The 13,655-nt window shown below is 38.3% G+C and overlaps 1 protein-coding gene across 1 annotated transcript in view; it reads right to left on the bottom strand.

Annotated features, from left to right (window-relative positions):
- Window positions 1–1,021: 1,021 nt before the first annotated feature.
- Window positions 1,022–13,655, bottom strand: part of LOC120722183 (MDM2 binding protein) — a 33,695-nt gene continuing 21,061 nt past the window's right edge. Inside the window, exons 13-24 of the mRNA XM_040013057.1 lie at window positions 12,175–12,288; window positions 9,598–9,741; window positions 7,203–7,296; window positions 6,951–7,109; window positions 6,369–6,464; window positions 6,003–6,266; window positions 5,733–5,890; window positions 4,395–4,507; window positions 3,059–3,172; window positions 1,672–1,737; window positions 1,539–1,594; window positions 1,022–1,356 (exon numbers count right to left, since the gene is read on the bottom strand). Of these exons, the coding sequence (XP_039868991.1) occupies window positions 1,556–1,594; window positions 1,672–1,737; window positions 3,059–3,172; window positions 4,395–4,507; window positions 5,733–5,890; window positions 6,003–6,266; window positions 6,369–6,464; window positions 6,951–7,109; window positions 7,203–7,296; window positions 9,598–9,741; window positions 12,175–12,288 (1,361 nt within the window). The 3' untranslated portion in view covers window positions 1,022–1,356; window positions 1,539–1,555. The remainder of the gene's footprint in view (window positions 1,357–1,538; window positions 1,595–1,671; window positions 1,738–3,058; window positions 3,173–4,394; window positions 4,508–5,732; window positions 5,891–6,002; window positions 6,267–6,368; window positions 6,465–6,950; window positions 7,110–7,202; window positions 7,297–9,597; window positions 9,742–12,174; window positions 12,289–13,655) is intronic.

The raw sequence follows: 13,655 nt of genomic DNA, 5'->3' as shown, positions 1-13,655 counted from the left end.
TCGCCACTGTTTCTCACAGTACTGTCTGTTTAATAATTTTCAACCAGTCTTCCAGGCAGTGGACTGTAGGTCAGTTAAAACGGGAAAAATGTAGAGTCCTGAAAAAGAAATCTTTAAAGGACTGCAAATAATTCATAGAACCACCTCCAGCAGCAATAGCTTGAAGTAATCGCTTTCTGTATGACTTTATTGTACAGAAAGTGATTTTTCAGATAACTGTGGAAGAATTTTGAACAAAATTATCTTCTTTATATCGATAATTTAGTTCATTGAGGTTTGGATCATTGCGACACCTTGATTTTTCTCTTTCAGCCATTCTGTTATAACATTGTCCTGTTGCATGACCCCACCTGATATCGTGGTTGACTCAATAACTGCAAAGTGCTCAGGTCCTTTGGCTCCAAAACTAGCCCAAATCATGATGATTTGGTACTGATATGCTATTTGCTTTTCACCAGAGTGCCTCTGAGTCCAAACAACTTGATCAAATTATTTCTGTAACAGTACATGAGCCTTCCACACCATATTTGGCCTAGCAGGAGTCTGCTTCTCGTGCACAGTAATAAAACAGTGTATAGTCATCTTGTTCCACCAGATAAAGTAATACCCAGACAAAAATCATCACAGAAAAAGCTGTTTTGCATGTTAATTTGGGAATCAGAAACCTGCGGTCAGCTTCTCTTTGGGGGAGAAAAAAGTAATTGTGGTACCAGTTGTGAAAAGCTGGCTGTGAGTAGTTTTCTTTATAAAGATGGTGAAATTATAGCAGTATGTTCCTGATGTGTTTGAAATCAAACCAAACTACGACAAGCTGGACCGTCAGTTATAATTAGCAAAGCATATTTTGCTGCACTGCTGTTGGCTTTGTTTTCATCGTCTGCACAACAGCTACCATCCAGAATGGGACATCATCATCATCATCATCATCATCTGTTTTTGGAAGACAACACCAACTGCAAAGCTTATTGTATAGTTTTCACACAGACACAGTGTCTTTCCTGGGGGTTAAAGTGCTCCCACATGACGATCAAATGCATTTATTGTGATAAACAGGAAAATACAAAACAAAAACATCTGTACATTCATAAAGGCAAATTAACAACCTAACAACGACAGTAATTTAGAATAAAATAAGTAGTGGGGGTTAGAAAACTGCTACAGAGAAAAGACATCTTCATCCTGAAGCCAGCATCCAAAGCCCTTGGGGCTTCTCGGCAGGAGGAGCAGAGTGTATGTGTATGTAGATATGAGTGTTTTTCTGTTCTTGGCTCTGGAGCAGCAGGAGTATATGAGGGTGGATGAGCACAAAACCAGGCACAAACAAAAGCTTAAAACGACAGGCTGCTATAGGGGATCCTGAAAAATGAAGGAAAACCAAATTAAATAAAGGATTAAGTTGATTAAAACAGACTTAATGTAACAATTAGAGAACCAATTTGGAAAGGCTTAGAAAGTCCAAATGTTGTCATGAATGTTTAAAAAAAAACACAAAGACACCACAGAAAATTGACTTTTTGAGCCAAATTCTTCTAACCAACCTGATTTGTTATCATCTTTATTGTTTTGAGGTCTTCTCCAATACCCAATCAATGACCTGCAACAGAAAAATGTGATTATAAATGTGTGACTTGAAAAACTAAACCAGAGACACGCTGATGTTTGTAGCATTACCTGCTTAACATTGCTGCTTGCTGCCTTCCTCATCTCATCATGCAGACCCCGAGATGTCTTCAGATCCTGGGAACAGGCATCAACAAAGCTCAGTATCAGATCATTTCCAGCTGGTGGATTAAAAGCTGTATTTTTCTGAGTTCATAATACCATTAATTTTGACAAGTTCTCCAACACCACTGGCTGAAATGTAGCCTCAAACCATGACAGAGCTTTCTCTGTGCTGTAAACACTCACTTTTGGATCTCTCTCCTGACCTCCTCTGTACATATTTGTAGACGAATTGACCCAAAATGTCTAGTTTGGATTCTTCACTCCGTTGCCACTGATTTTCAGTCCAGTTCTTGTGTGATTTGGAATACCTCAGCCTTTTCTCCCTTTGTTATGAATGGCTTTCTCGACAGGCAGCCTTCCACTGAGACCATTTCTGATGAGGCTTCAGTGAACAGTAGATGGATCAACTGAAGGGCCAGATGCATCTGTTAGGTCTTTTCTGGATTCGTTTCTTGTTTCTTAATGAGATGTCTTGGAGAACCTGTTTTTAGGTCTCTTCTTTTGTACTCCACTTGCTAAGTTTCCTCAGGTTTTTTAAAGGACAGTAAGACATGTTGAGATATGCCATATTTTCAGCCAATAGCTCTTTAGGAATCAGCTTGTTAGTGCAAAAATAATATTTTATGCCTGTCAAACTGTGCTCTCTTTGGCATTTTGCTCTTTTTTTAGATTCAAGTAAAGAAATGGGAACACATTACATGTTTGTGACAGGCTGCTAGTAACAAAGTATTTAAAAATACAATTTAAAATTGATTCTTTGTCAAGTTTTCTGTTATATGTAGACAACACTTGTTCATCCATCAAGTCAGGGGATTTTCTTTGACGCTTGAATGATTCATAGGTCAGTGTGAAGTGGCTTAACAAACAAAAAACATTCCTCTGAAAATCATCAGAAAGCACTGGACTGAAAGTGAGTGAAAAAGCAGCCAAATGGCCAAAGAAAACCTTTGAAAGCCTGGAGAATTATTGCTTTAAGAAAAACTGGCAGCTCGAGACTTTTACACAGCACTGTAAACTTAGGTTCCCTGTAGCGTCTTAGAAAAAGGCAGAAAATCTTGAAATTAACATTGATTTATAGCTATTTAAGTAAAGGATCTGAGTACACTGTGAAACAAAACCAGATGATTAAGAAACACAAGGAAGCACAAAGAAATTAAAAAGTGAGTAGTGGGAAAAAAGGCTTTTTTTAAAGGTTCCAGTTGCTGGCATAGTAAGAAGTATACAGAAGGATACAAAACAAAACACAAGTCCTGGAATCATAGAGTAATACAAATAATGAAAGTGTCAAACAAAAGCACAACACTGACTCTGAGAGGGCAGTAAAAAGACAAACCTTGAGATAAAATTTCGAGATATCAAACAGTCTTTTGCTGCAAGCCTCAAAGCAATCATGCTCAGCAGTGATCCCATGGTGTTTGAGTGTTTTAGCTACTACCTCCTGCAACATCTGAGGACACAGACAAGACAAGATAGACACACTTTTGTATTAGTACAAGCAAAAACATTAAATCTAGTTCTGTTTATTCCCTAACCACCTAACGCAAGCCTGGTTCAGAGAAACTAAATTTAGCACAGCTCCCTTTTTAGAAAACCGAGGGATGTCAAAATGTCTCGACTTTGGGGGACGTCCTTACATGAAAACGCACGATTTTACATTCGCAGCATGGAGGAGCAAACATACAAATATTTCACCGCTAATGGCGACAGGATGAAGAAAAAAAAAAAATGAAACAAACACATTCATGAAAGAAACAGATCCTGCCTTTAATCTTGTCACAACAACTGTTCTGAGTAAACACCATAAATTATTGTGAGAAATCATTGGTACCATTCAGTCTCACGAGAGGAGTAGAAAGACAGCTTTTAATCTCTGTCCTGAATAAACTGCTATCATTATTTTTCAATAGGACCAACTGTTCTTTCCTATGCTTGGGTTTGGATGATAAGTGTGTTTGCATAGTAATCAGAATTAGAACAAGTCAAGGTCAGATTGCTTGCTGTAGGTGGAACAAACTAAACTGGGAAGAGGTAGGTGTGCGTGTTCAATTGTATATGTGCATGTGTCCATTAATGTGTTATGGTGTCTGCATGCTGCACATAGAAGTAAAAGATGAGAGAGAAAAATGTGTCTGTGTGTGTCTGTGTGTGTGAGAATGTAGGCAGCAGGTGATACGATAACAGTATTGTTGTTAAAGTGGTTCTGCCGCAACATTGTGATGCAGCCCACACATTCACAATGATTGCATGGAAAATATTACACATTTATCTCAGCTAGAGCTGCTGCACAGTTCTCCTCTGTAATAGAAAAACTCTCCCAGTTTGTCGTGTGTTTATCTATCACCATCTGTGTAGGCCAGGTGGCAATTAGGCGAATTGCATATTTACTTAAGATTTTTGTACAAGTAAAAAAAATGGGTTTATTGCTAAATGAGTCGATATTACAGGAAAATTGCGGCTTATTAAGGTAAGCTCTGCTCATTAAAACTTGGCAGCAGACTTGAAATGCACAAACAAGTCTATGGTTACATTTTCTGTCTGGGTTACATCATTTTTTTGTCATCATTATTAGCACAAATGCTTTAAGAAATATTCCGTTTAAAAAAATGTAAAAGTAAATATATATTTTATTGTTTTATAAGAATAAAAATAAGATACACAAATGCTCTCACCCTGTTATGTTTCTGGGAGCGTGACTCTTTGGCAAGTTTGTCCTCGCTGTGTCCTTGATGCGTCTTCTGCTGTTGACATTTAGGTCTGTCAACACAAGCGAGAGTCGCCAAGCCTGAAAAGAAGTGCAAATAAGAGAAATTATTAAACAATAAGGCACTAAAGTCAACACAGTAAAAGTCATATAGTGAAAATAAAATAGAGGAAATAAGTCAATAACAAAGAACAACAGGTATAGGAACCTGTTGAACCAATATAGTTAACTTAAACTATATGTTAAAAAAATTATTTAATTAACTACAAAGAAAATTTGACTTATGAAAAAGAAATTAAAATTAATAAGCGATTTTGTGAACCTAAAGAAAATAAAAATATACAGGAAATATCCTTAGTTTAGGTATCTCTTAGTTTACTAAAACTTTTATTACAGCTTACCTGATGAGGCATTGATGGATGTGTTTATTAAAACCTTGGACGTCTACAACACTGTGAGTCAACTGCTTTTAAGAACCTCTGTGTTTTTATAGTATCACCTGTACTGATGTTCCTATATTCGGTCTCTGACGTATGCCCTTCGCATACTAATAAAACATAATAACTTAAATAATAATTACAAAAACTAAAATTAACACAAACTATCAAAAACTACACTAAAACTTAACATTTTCGAACAATAAAATCAAATGAAATAAAAACAAAACCAATTAGAAAATACAAAACTATAAAGTGAATGAAAGAAACAAGTATGCACATAGATAATAAAGATGAAGTGCTACCATACAGCACAGTAAATAAACTGATTCTATTAATTCTATTAATTTGCTAGAGCCCTACCACATTAACCCACCTTTACAGCTATGTGTAATTCCCACAATAACATTATCCAACAGTAACCAAAGCACAGGTTAGAAAAAAGTTTAAACAGCCATGTAAGTTTGCTGGGCCAATAAGTCTTAGATAACATTAGATCTAAAAAGTTAAGATCTTTTACAGGTGTGGTCACTTTTAGCCGGATCTTCTTTCCATGAACAAGAACAACACTGCTAATATTAACATAAATGGACTGGTACTTATATAACACAAAGTGTTTTCTTGTTAGTCTCCTTCATACAAGTGCTTTTTTCCTATGGCTAAGCATATTTAAACGCATATTCCATCAGGGGCAACTCAGGGTTCAGGATCTTGGCCAAGAACACTGGGAAAAGCACGCAGGTTGGAGAAGCCAGAGATCGAACCTTCCGATTAGTAGGCGACACTGAATGTTAATTTAACCGACTCATCTGATCCTAACACAGTCCCAAGTGTTCCCTCCCATGCGAGAGTCACTTTTTTCGCTTTACCTGATGTCGGTCTTGTGGCTGAAGAGGAGGAACTGTTTACAGAGGAGGTGGACTGCGACCTGCTTGGTTGTCGTCGTAGAGACCTAATGGCAGGATGTGTCCCGCTGCTGCTGCTACTCTGAGAACAGAGGGAGTCACTGCTCTCGGACTTTGCCAGCCTGGATCAATCAGACAGATGGATAAAAACTCTTTAAAGCTCCTCGCCACCCATCCTTAATTTTATAATATCACCACGTAGCTGCAAACCAGGAGGGACATATATCATCATACCTCTTGTGAGGATAGCCTCCAACAATGTCTGCTTCCCAGGACCTGCGCTTGAGTCGTGCTACATCATTGTTCTGCAGAGTCTCGCCATCAGGCACGCTTCCTGGTTCTGACATCACAGCTGGTGAGGGAGCGGGGCTGAGGGCAAAGGGGAGGGCGCACGGTTCCTTGGAGCAGGTGGTTTGGGTCTCATACCGAATCAGACGAGATTGGAGCCGTACAAAGGCCTGGTCTCGATCTAAAGACCGCTGGTTATCCAGACAGAACCTACACGAAGAAAAAAATTATTTATAAAAAGTAAATCTCATAAAAAGAAGCGTTCACAGTTTTAAAATAGCTGAACAGTCAATATACTTTAGAGAAACTTACTCTATGCCGTGATAATGGGAGGCTGAGGCTTTGCTGAAAGGCAGTTTGCTGACTCTCCTGGGAGAAAGGTCTTGTGACAACTGGAAGGCATTGTTACTGGAAAAAAAAGCAAAGAGCATGAATGCGAGTCATAGTCAGAAAGACAAAAAGAGAGAAACTGTTATTTGTCTTGCTTCTCAATTTAATATCGTCTTCATTAAACCACATGAACAAGTCTGCCTCTCTACACACAGAGTTTGGTCTGACACAGCCTTTATTAACACTAACTCCTTACTGCTCCAGTATTTTTTGATTCAGCTCAATAATCTTCCTCCAAGGGTTGTAAGCTCACTGTAGAAGGTTAATGATTATAATCAAATCCTAATTATGGCTTCGTTTAGTGTGTGTCATGTAGATCCATCCCAGGAATAAATACATATAACTGGAGCAGATGCCAGGCTACAGTGCGTGTATGTGTTTCAGCTGTAAATCTGAAAATCTGCCAAAGAAAAAAAAACTATAGTGTGTTCATATTTATGAATTTAACAGCTTAGTGCAGTGAAACTGGTGAGGTGCTATTTGAAATCTGAAAAATGATCCCACCCTCTGTTAATGGCCAGCGGCTGTAGCTCCCCCGCAGGCAGACCATCAGACGTGAAGTGTTTCAGAAGTTCTTTGGCATCAAGTAAAGTAGAAGAGCCTCTCTGGCCATCTTTAGGACCCAGCAGACTGTCGCTAGAGCCTGGACCTAACAGACCAAATCTAAGGCACAGTCAACAGAACATAATAAAATGAGAAGATCAGACATTTTAACAGTTCAGAGTGAGCCATATACGGAGATCCCATCCCTTATACCTTCTCTTCTGGCGTCTCTTCTGCAAGTTTTCCACATTGTGCAGGACACTTCTCTCAGGCCAGTCAGACGGCAGCTGAGAAATGATCTGAAAACCTAAAACGAACACAACAAGCCATCCTGTTTACATCAATTCAATTGAAAACATCCATCATTAGGGAGGCGTTTTAAGATCATTTTTAAGAGTGGTTTTATGGCACACAATAATGGACACAAAGGTACACTCTTCTCCTACTTTACCAGCAAGATTTGAATAGAGGTCAGCTGCTAGACTTGGAATCAGATGCTATAGAAGTGTTTGTCTCTGCTCAACCCAGAAGTGAGAGCACACAGTAGTAAGAAGCAGGCGTTATCCATCACTTTCAAATGTTGATGAATGAGCATTCACTGCTCTTAATAGAGAATAAAGTTGGCGTTGCAGGAAAAAACAAATCAGTAACATTACACAGGCGTTTATACACTCACCAGCCACTTTATCAGGTATTAGGATGCTAGAATGGGGTTGGACTCCCTTTTGCTTTCAGAAATGCTTTAATTCTTCATGGCATAGATTCAACAAGGTGCTGGAAACATTCCTCACAGACCAGACAGTTACTGCAAGTTTATCAGCTACACACATGATGCAAATGTTTGTGTTGGAAAATCCGAGCATGTCAGCGATTCAGAAATACTCAGACCAGCCTATCAGACACCAACTAATACCGCTTTCAAAGTCACTTAAATCACCCTTCCCCCTCATTCTGATGCTCAGTTTAAACGTCAGCAGTTTATCTTAACCTGTATGTTTTGTTTAGTGCATGACTGCAGTGAATTGCTGCCACTGATTAGATGTTTGCATTAACCTAATAAAGGGTATATTAGATGAACTAACTACATAACATAAGCGTTCTCCAAAATCATCATCTTTTACAACATTAATAATTAAACCTACAGTGCCCTTTGTCACCAAGTACACAATGCACTGCACATGATAAGTAAACTTTCATTTGACGATAGTTAACACACTAAACTCTTGGCAGTCGGGTCTCGGAACAGATCAGTTCTGAGGATCCAAAATAAAAGCAGCTCAGCTTTTTTCTGTGCGGACAGGACTGCATGTTATATCAAGACGGACAGAAATGTGATACATGTGCATATAGCAGGTTCTCTGACGAGATACGGATGTTTCATGCAAAGTGATAGCCTAAGTGTGTTGTATGTATAAACCTAAGCCTTCTGCTAGCACTTTGACAACCCACACAAAGTCATTCACTCCTTTAGGCGATATAGACACACAAACAGAGCAGACGTATCTAATGGATTGAAGGAAAGGACATTCCTATCCCCAAAAAATAAGGATCACAAGCAAAACAGAGTGAATTGCACTTAAGACTGTCTACACCACCACCATATCATCTCTTGTGATTCTGAACCTTCCTGGTTCCACTTAACAAAATTCAAGATTATGTCTGTGCAATGCCCAGGACCACTAAAGCAGGGGTGGGGGAACTCCTCAAGGGCCGGTGTCCAGGTTTTAAATGTGTCCTTGATCCAACACAGCTGATTTAAATGGCTAAATTACATCGTTAGCATGTCTTGAAGTTCTCCAGAGGCCTGGTAATGAGCTAATCATTTGATTCAGGTGTGTTGAGCCAGGTGATATCTAAAACCTGCAGGACACAGTCCTCGAGGCCTCGAGTTCCCCAACCCGCACTAAAGTGAAATATATGGTAGAATATCAAATTCAGAAAATACACTTTAATATGAAGGCCATGCTGTTTTAATGAAGTAGTGGCAGTTCTGCTGCAAAGATGGTCTTCTATTGATGTTTAGCCTAATGAGTTAATATACAATTATGGATAAATATAAAATCTAATAATAAAAAGATGCTGTGCAGAGACAGTAAACATAATTCCAAAATAATATTGCCGCATTTATGACCTAAAAACTGCTTCACATGTGGCTCTATTAGCCCCACAGCTATATATTTAAAACCAGCGCTGTGCGCACGTAGCTGTAGCTGCAAGCGAGAATTTGCTTTATTGCTAACACTTTATTTGCAAATTATCAGCTTGTGTTATTTCCGAGAAATGTCGTCTTATAAAAGCACATGTAGTGAATATTGATGATCTCTGAGGAACAGTTCGTTCCATTATAGTAAATGTTTGAACCAGCATCAGTGTTGTTCCTTCTACGAGTTTTAACACCGGCTCAGCAAACTCGAGCTATATTCATCACTGAAGCTGGATTCAAACAGAGAATTTCACATGAGCGGATGGTGTAGAAGAAGTGGCATGTGCATTGTACTGTATGTGTTTAATTGTGCGCATATAAGAAAACTTGACCAGCACACTATAGCTGTGCAAAGAGTGGAAAAAACCCCCAAACACAATATTGTCTTGTTTTCTTAGTACATACCTGAGCTTTTTGAGGGCTGATTGTCTGTCAGACAGGCAGCAGCAGTGGGCAGAGTGGAGTCAGCCTTCTTCAGATAATTCTCCCTGGCCAGATTCAGAATGACCTTCAAGTCACTGACAGGTATCGATGCTGCTCCTTTCTTTTCTAGACACAGAAACAGGGGTAGGTTTTGACTCTGTTTTCATTTCAGACTTTGTTTTTATCACGCTGGCAAACTCACAACTGGTGTAAAAATCTGGCATCAGTCTTAACGTTACATAACGAGCAGTTTGGTGATTGATTCTCCTCCAAAACAGGAATGTACTCATTTTACCCCAGCTCCACTGAGTACATAAAATAGTAAGCAGCTATTTTTATCTCCCTAAAAACAACTTAGTCAAAGTTGAGCTTTTTAAACGGTTTATTTAAAAATGTATGAAACATAATTATTGTAAAAATACATGTTTATTATTAGAAAATACTCACTAAACATTTATTCAAAAAGCTCAATATCCAAGCTCATTGTACTTCAGATTAGTTGTCTTAAACAACAGATTGTTAAGATGGGTGTATCTGGAATTTTCGAGGTTTTATGGTTGAGACAGAGAGATCCAGTTAAGAAAAACAAAAAACAGAAAGATAAATCCTCAAAATCCTTGGCAAACACATGCATTAGCTTGCAAATTCATTCCACACACATCAAGAGAAAAAGACAGACCCACAATTGTGCCATTACACACACACACGCACAGACTTCACAATAATCATTAAAACTTCCCACACTACAACTAACTTTTAGCAACTTACACGGACATGCCTTTTCCCCAATTTAATGCCAAGTCAGAATAAATTGCGATGAATTTCATTAAGGCCTGTGGTCTGTCAGGACTCTACACTCTGCTCATGGCCCTTTCAAAGAATAGCCCTACTGCTTTTTCTCGAGCCTGATGAATTTCACTCCACTTCCTTTAATCTGGCTCCACTCTGCTGGCGTTTCACTATCTTTGCTGCCGAGGGGACATTATGTATGTCTGTAAAATAATGATATTTCAAGAGTCTTTCAATGCACCAGCCTGTGCTGAGGGCTAGAGAGAACTGAGACTTAGAACTGACGACAGTTTGGGATGCTCTAAGTGGACTCCACAGCTCTTAGGTCCATTACATCAAATTTATATCATCAGCCAACAGTAACGGCTCCTGTTAAACTAAACTTCTTTTTTCCTAGCCTACAGGTAGAAAAAAACCCATATGCACAGTAACTAACTACAGTACATCCATGTTTTGATTTCATTAGCTTCAATCAACTTATTTAATTTGAATAGAAACTAATTGCCCTTTATTGTCATTGTACACGTACAACTAAATTATGGGTGCGCCACGCCAACTGTGCAGGAGTAATAAAAACATAAATGAATGAATGAATATATACACACACACACGTGTATACATACATACACACACATATGTGTATACATACATACACATATACGTGTGTGTGTGTGTATATATGTGTGTGTATATATATATATATACACACACACACACATACCTACACATACACACACACACATATACATATATATATATATATATATATATATATATATATTCAAGCAGTATTCAAAATGATAAGATACATCCAGTCCCTTCTCTGCAAGATGTTCCTTCCTTTTTTTTCTGCTTGAGGGTTTTAAACTTTTGACTGACATCTCAAACTGAGCTCACGGTGTTGTGCTGAGGGCTAATCTCTGTTATTATCATATATTAGCAAGCTAGCAATTCATAAATGCGCAAAGGAATCAGTGAGAGGTGCTGAAATGTGTCAGTCCACAACAGTGTGCAACCACTTGCTCTAGTGTCGTAATGTATCTGATACTCACGTCAACAGTTTTCACTTTCTGGGTCATTCCACTAACAAACGTGCCTCCCACCCAAACCCCACAGAAACAGATTTTTTTTAAACAACAACTTAAGCATATCCAATGAATCCAGCAGGCATGGGTGTGGGTTGAAATTTGGAATTTTTTTTCAGTATTCTTCTTTTTACCCAGCATTTTTGAAACTTTAAAGTTGACCCAAAATCACTTTTTGAAGTTTACGTATTGAATTTTCAGAGAACAGATAAATGTACCAGTCTAATGTGCCAGTTCTTTCTGTTACTCTACACCAAACTGGTGCAGTTTTGCTACTGAAACTATCTGATACTGAAGTAAAAGCTGGACACAGAAACAGCTGTTGTGGAAATGGAAAAAAAGTTGTTTGTTTTAAATTTGTGAGATTTGACTGCATTTTTTTTTTTTTTTACTGTGTCTTATATCCCTGAAAATGTAATGTAGCTACCTACCTCTTGTACAGAAGGTCTAAGGGATCACAAATGCTGAAAAAAGGCAACTTACAAAGTGTCAAATTTCAAACCACCTGCATAAAAATGCTCATACATAGAATAAAAGCAAAATGTTTTGTGGCTTAATCAAATGAGTTGATTCTAATCAGCTGATTCTGAGGGATCAGTAAGGAACTTTAGTCCAGTTTAAACAGATTTTATAGGGAATGATCTAGAACTACAGCATATTCCAACTCTTTAAACGCTGTACTTACTAAGATATTCTTGAAGTGCCAGTTTCTGAACCTGGCTCACTCTTCTCTCTCTCCTCAGCATGTAGTCTCCTTGCAGACATGGCAGAGAGTGGAGGATGTTGCCTGCAGCAGCTTCTGATAAGCAGAAAAACAATAATGACATTTTTAAAGAAATCAGTAAGACAGCTGATATTTCTCTTGTTTGCAGGGACACTCGACAGATTTTCCACAAAAAGTTGACAGAAAACTTTCACAGAAATGATGACAAGATATAAAAGGCAGCGAAGGGCTAGTGAAAGATTCGTCTGAGCTGGGTGATGGGGTTGTGGGATCCGGTGTTTCTCAAGCAACTTTTCTCAACAAATGTTTTTAACTGTGTCATAATTATACTGCAAATTTGTGTGATGGAGTAGTACAGTGCTGTAATCCTGGAGGACTTATTGCAGTTGTGACAGAAGACAAACCTGCAGAGTCACGAGATGATTTATAAGATACAAAAGAAGACAAAACATCCATTTGCAAAACAAAGAGTATTTTGTCTAATCTTCCTGTGCATGCAACATGTGACAAATGGTTTAAAGCAGACAATACTTCATCTTGTAGACATCATAAAGCATCGGAAACAAGTAGTTGGGTTAGTGCTCCAATATTTTGCAGCAAACATATGTTTCCTTAATTAAATTTGCAACTCTGTTTGAATGATTTTTCTAGTACATGACAAGGCGCATAATTAGAATTTCACGATTTTGCTCAGGTGCACATCCCTCAGTATTTTCATTCAAACTATGCTGTGTCATTGAAGCAGTCAGGGCATCTTTTATAGTGTTGCTCTGCATTTAAAAGTATCTAAAGTAAAGGAAAATGTCCCCTGAAGGTTGCATAAAATGTTAACAACAACAGGAACACTCTCGAGAGGAAACATCATAGCAGGTCTCCTGAATCACATTTAAAGCCTGAGAACGATGAAGGACTTTTATGAGAAGAGGATCTTTTTCGTTTAGGCAAAAAGTATATTTTTCTTTTCATAGACGATCACCCATCTGGTTATTTATAGCCTGAAAAGTCCACACAGTAAATGATCTATGCATCATGTCAGTCCTCTCGCCCATTTCTCTGTTGGTCTCTCTCCTATATAAAAAAATGAATGAAATAGTGAAAGCATCAAGAGAACCAGCGCAACAGTTCAATGCGATGAAAGCAGATTGGTGCAGTGAAGAAAGAAATGGAGGCAAAGAAGATTTAAGCTTTGATAAATACAATCTTTGGCACTTGGATGGGCAGCAGTGTTAAAGACTATAAGCTTCCAGTACAGCCTAACGTGATGAACAATAACCACCTCACAGCTTCTGTGGGAGAAGCCTTCTGTGGGCTTCTACTCCAGTCAAGCTGAGGAGCGGCTTTAAGCGAAAAGCCACTTGAAGGGCTTTTTTTTTTTTCTTTAAATATGGCAGATAACAAATTGCTGTTAGAACTTCCAAAAGTACAAATATTGAGAAACTACT

The sequence above is a fragment of the Simochromis diagramma genome, unplaced genomic scaffold, assembly GCF_900408965.1.
Source record: "Simochromis diagramma unplaced genomic scaffold, fSimDia1.1 OVJJ01000618.1, whole genome shotgun sequence".
Classification (NCBI taxonomy): domain Eukaryota; kingdom Metazoa; phylum Chordata; class Actinopteri; order Cichliformes; family Cichlidae; genus Simochromis; species Simochromis diagramma.
Note: the sequence above shows the minus strand (reverse complement) of the source record. Positions and strands in the feature narration are given on the sequence as shown.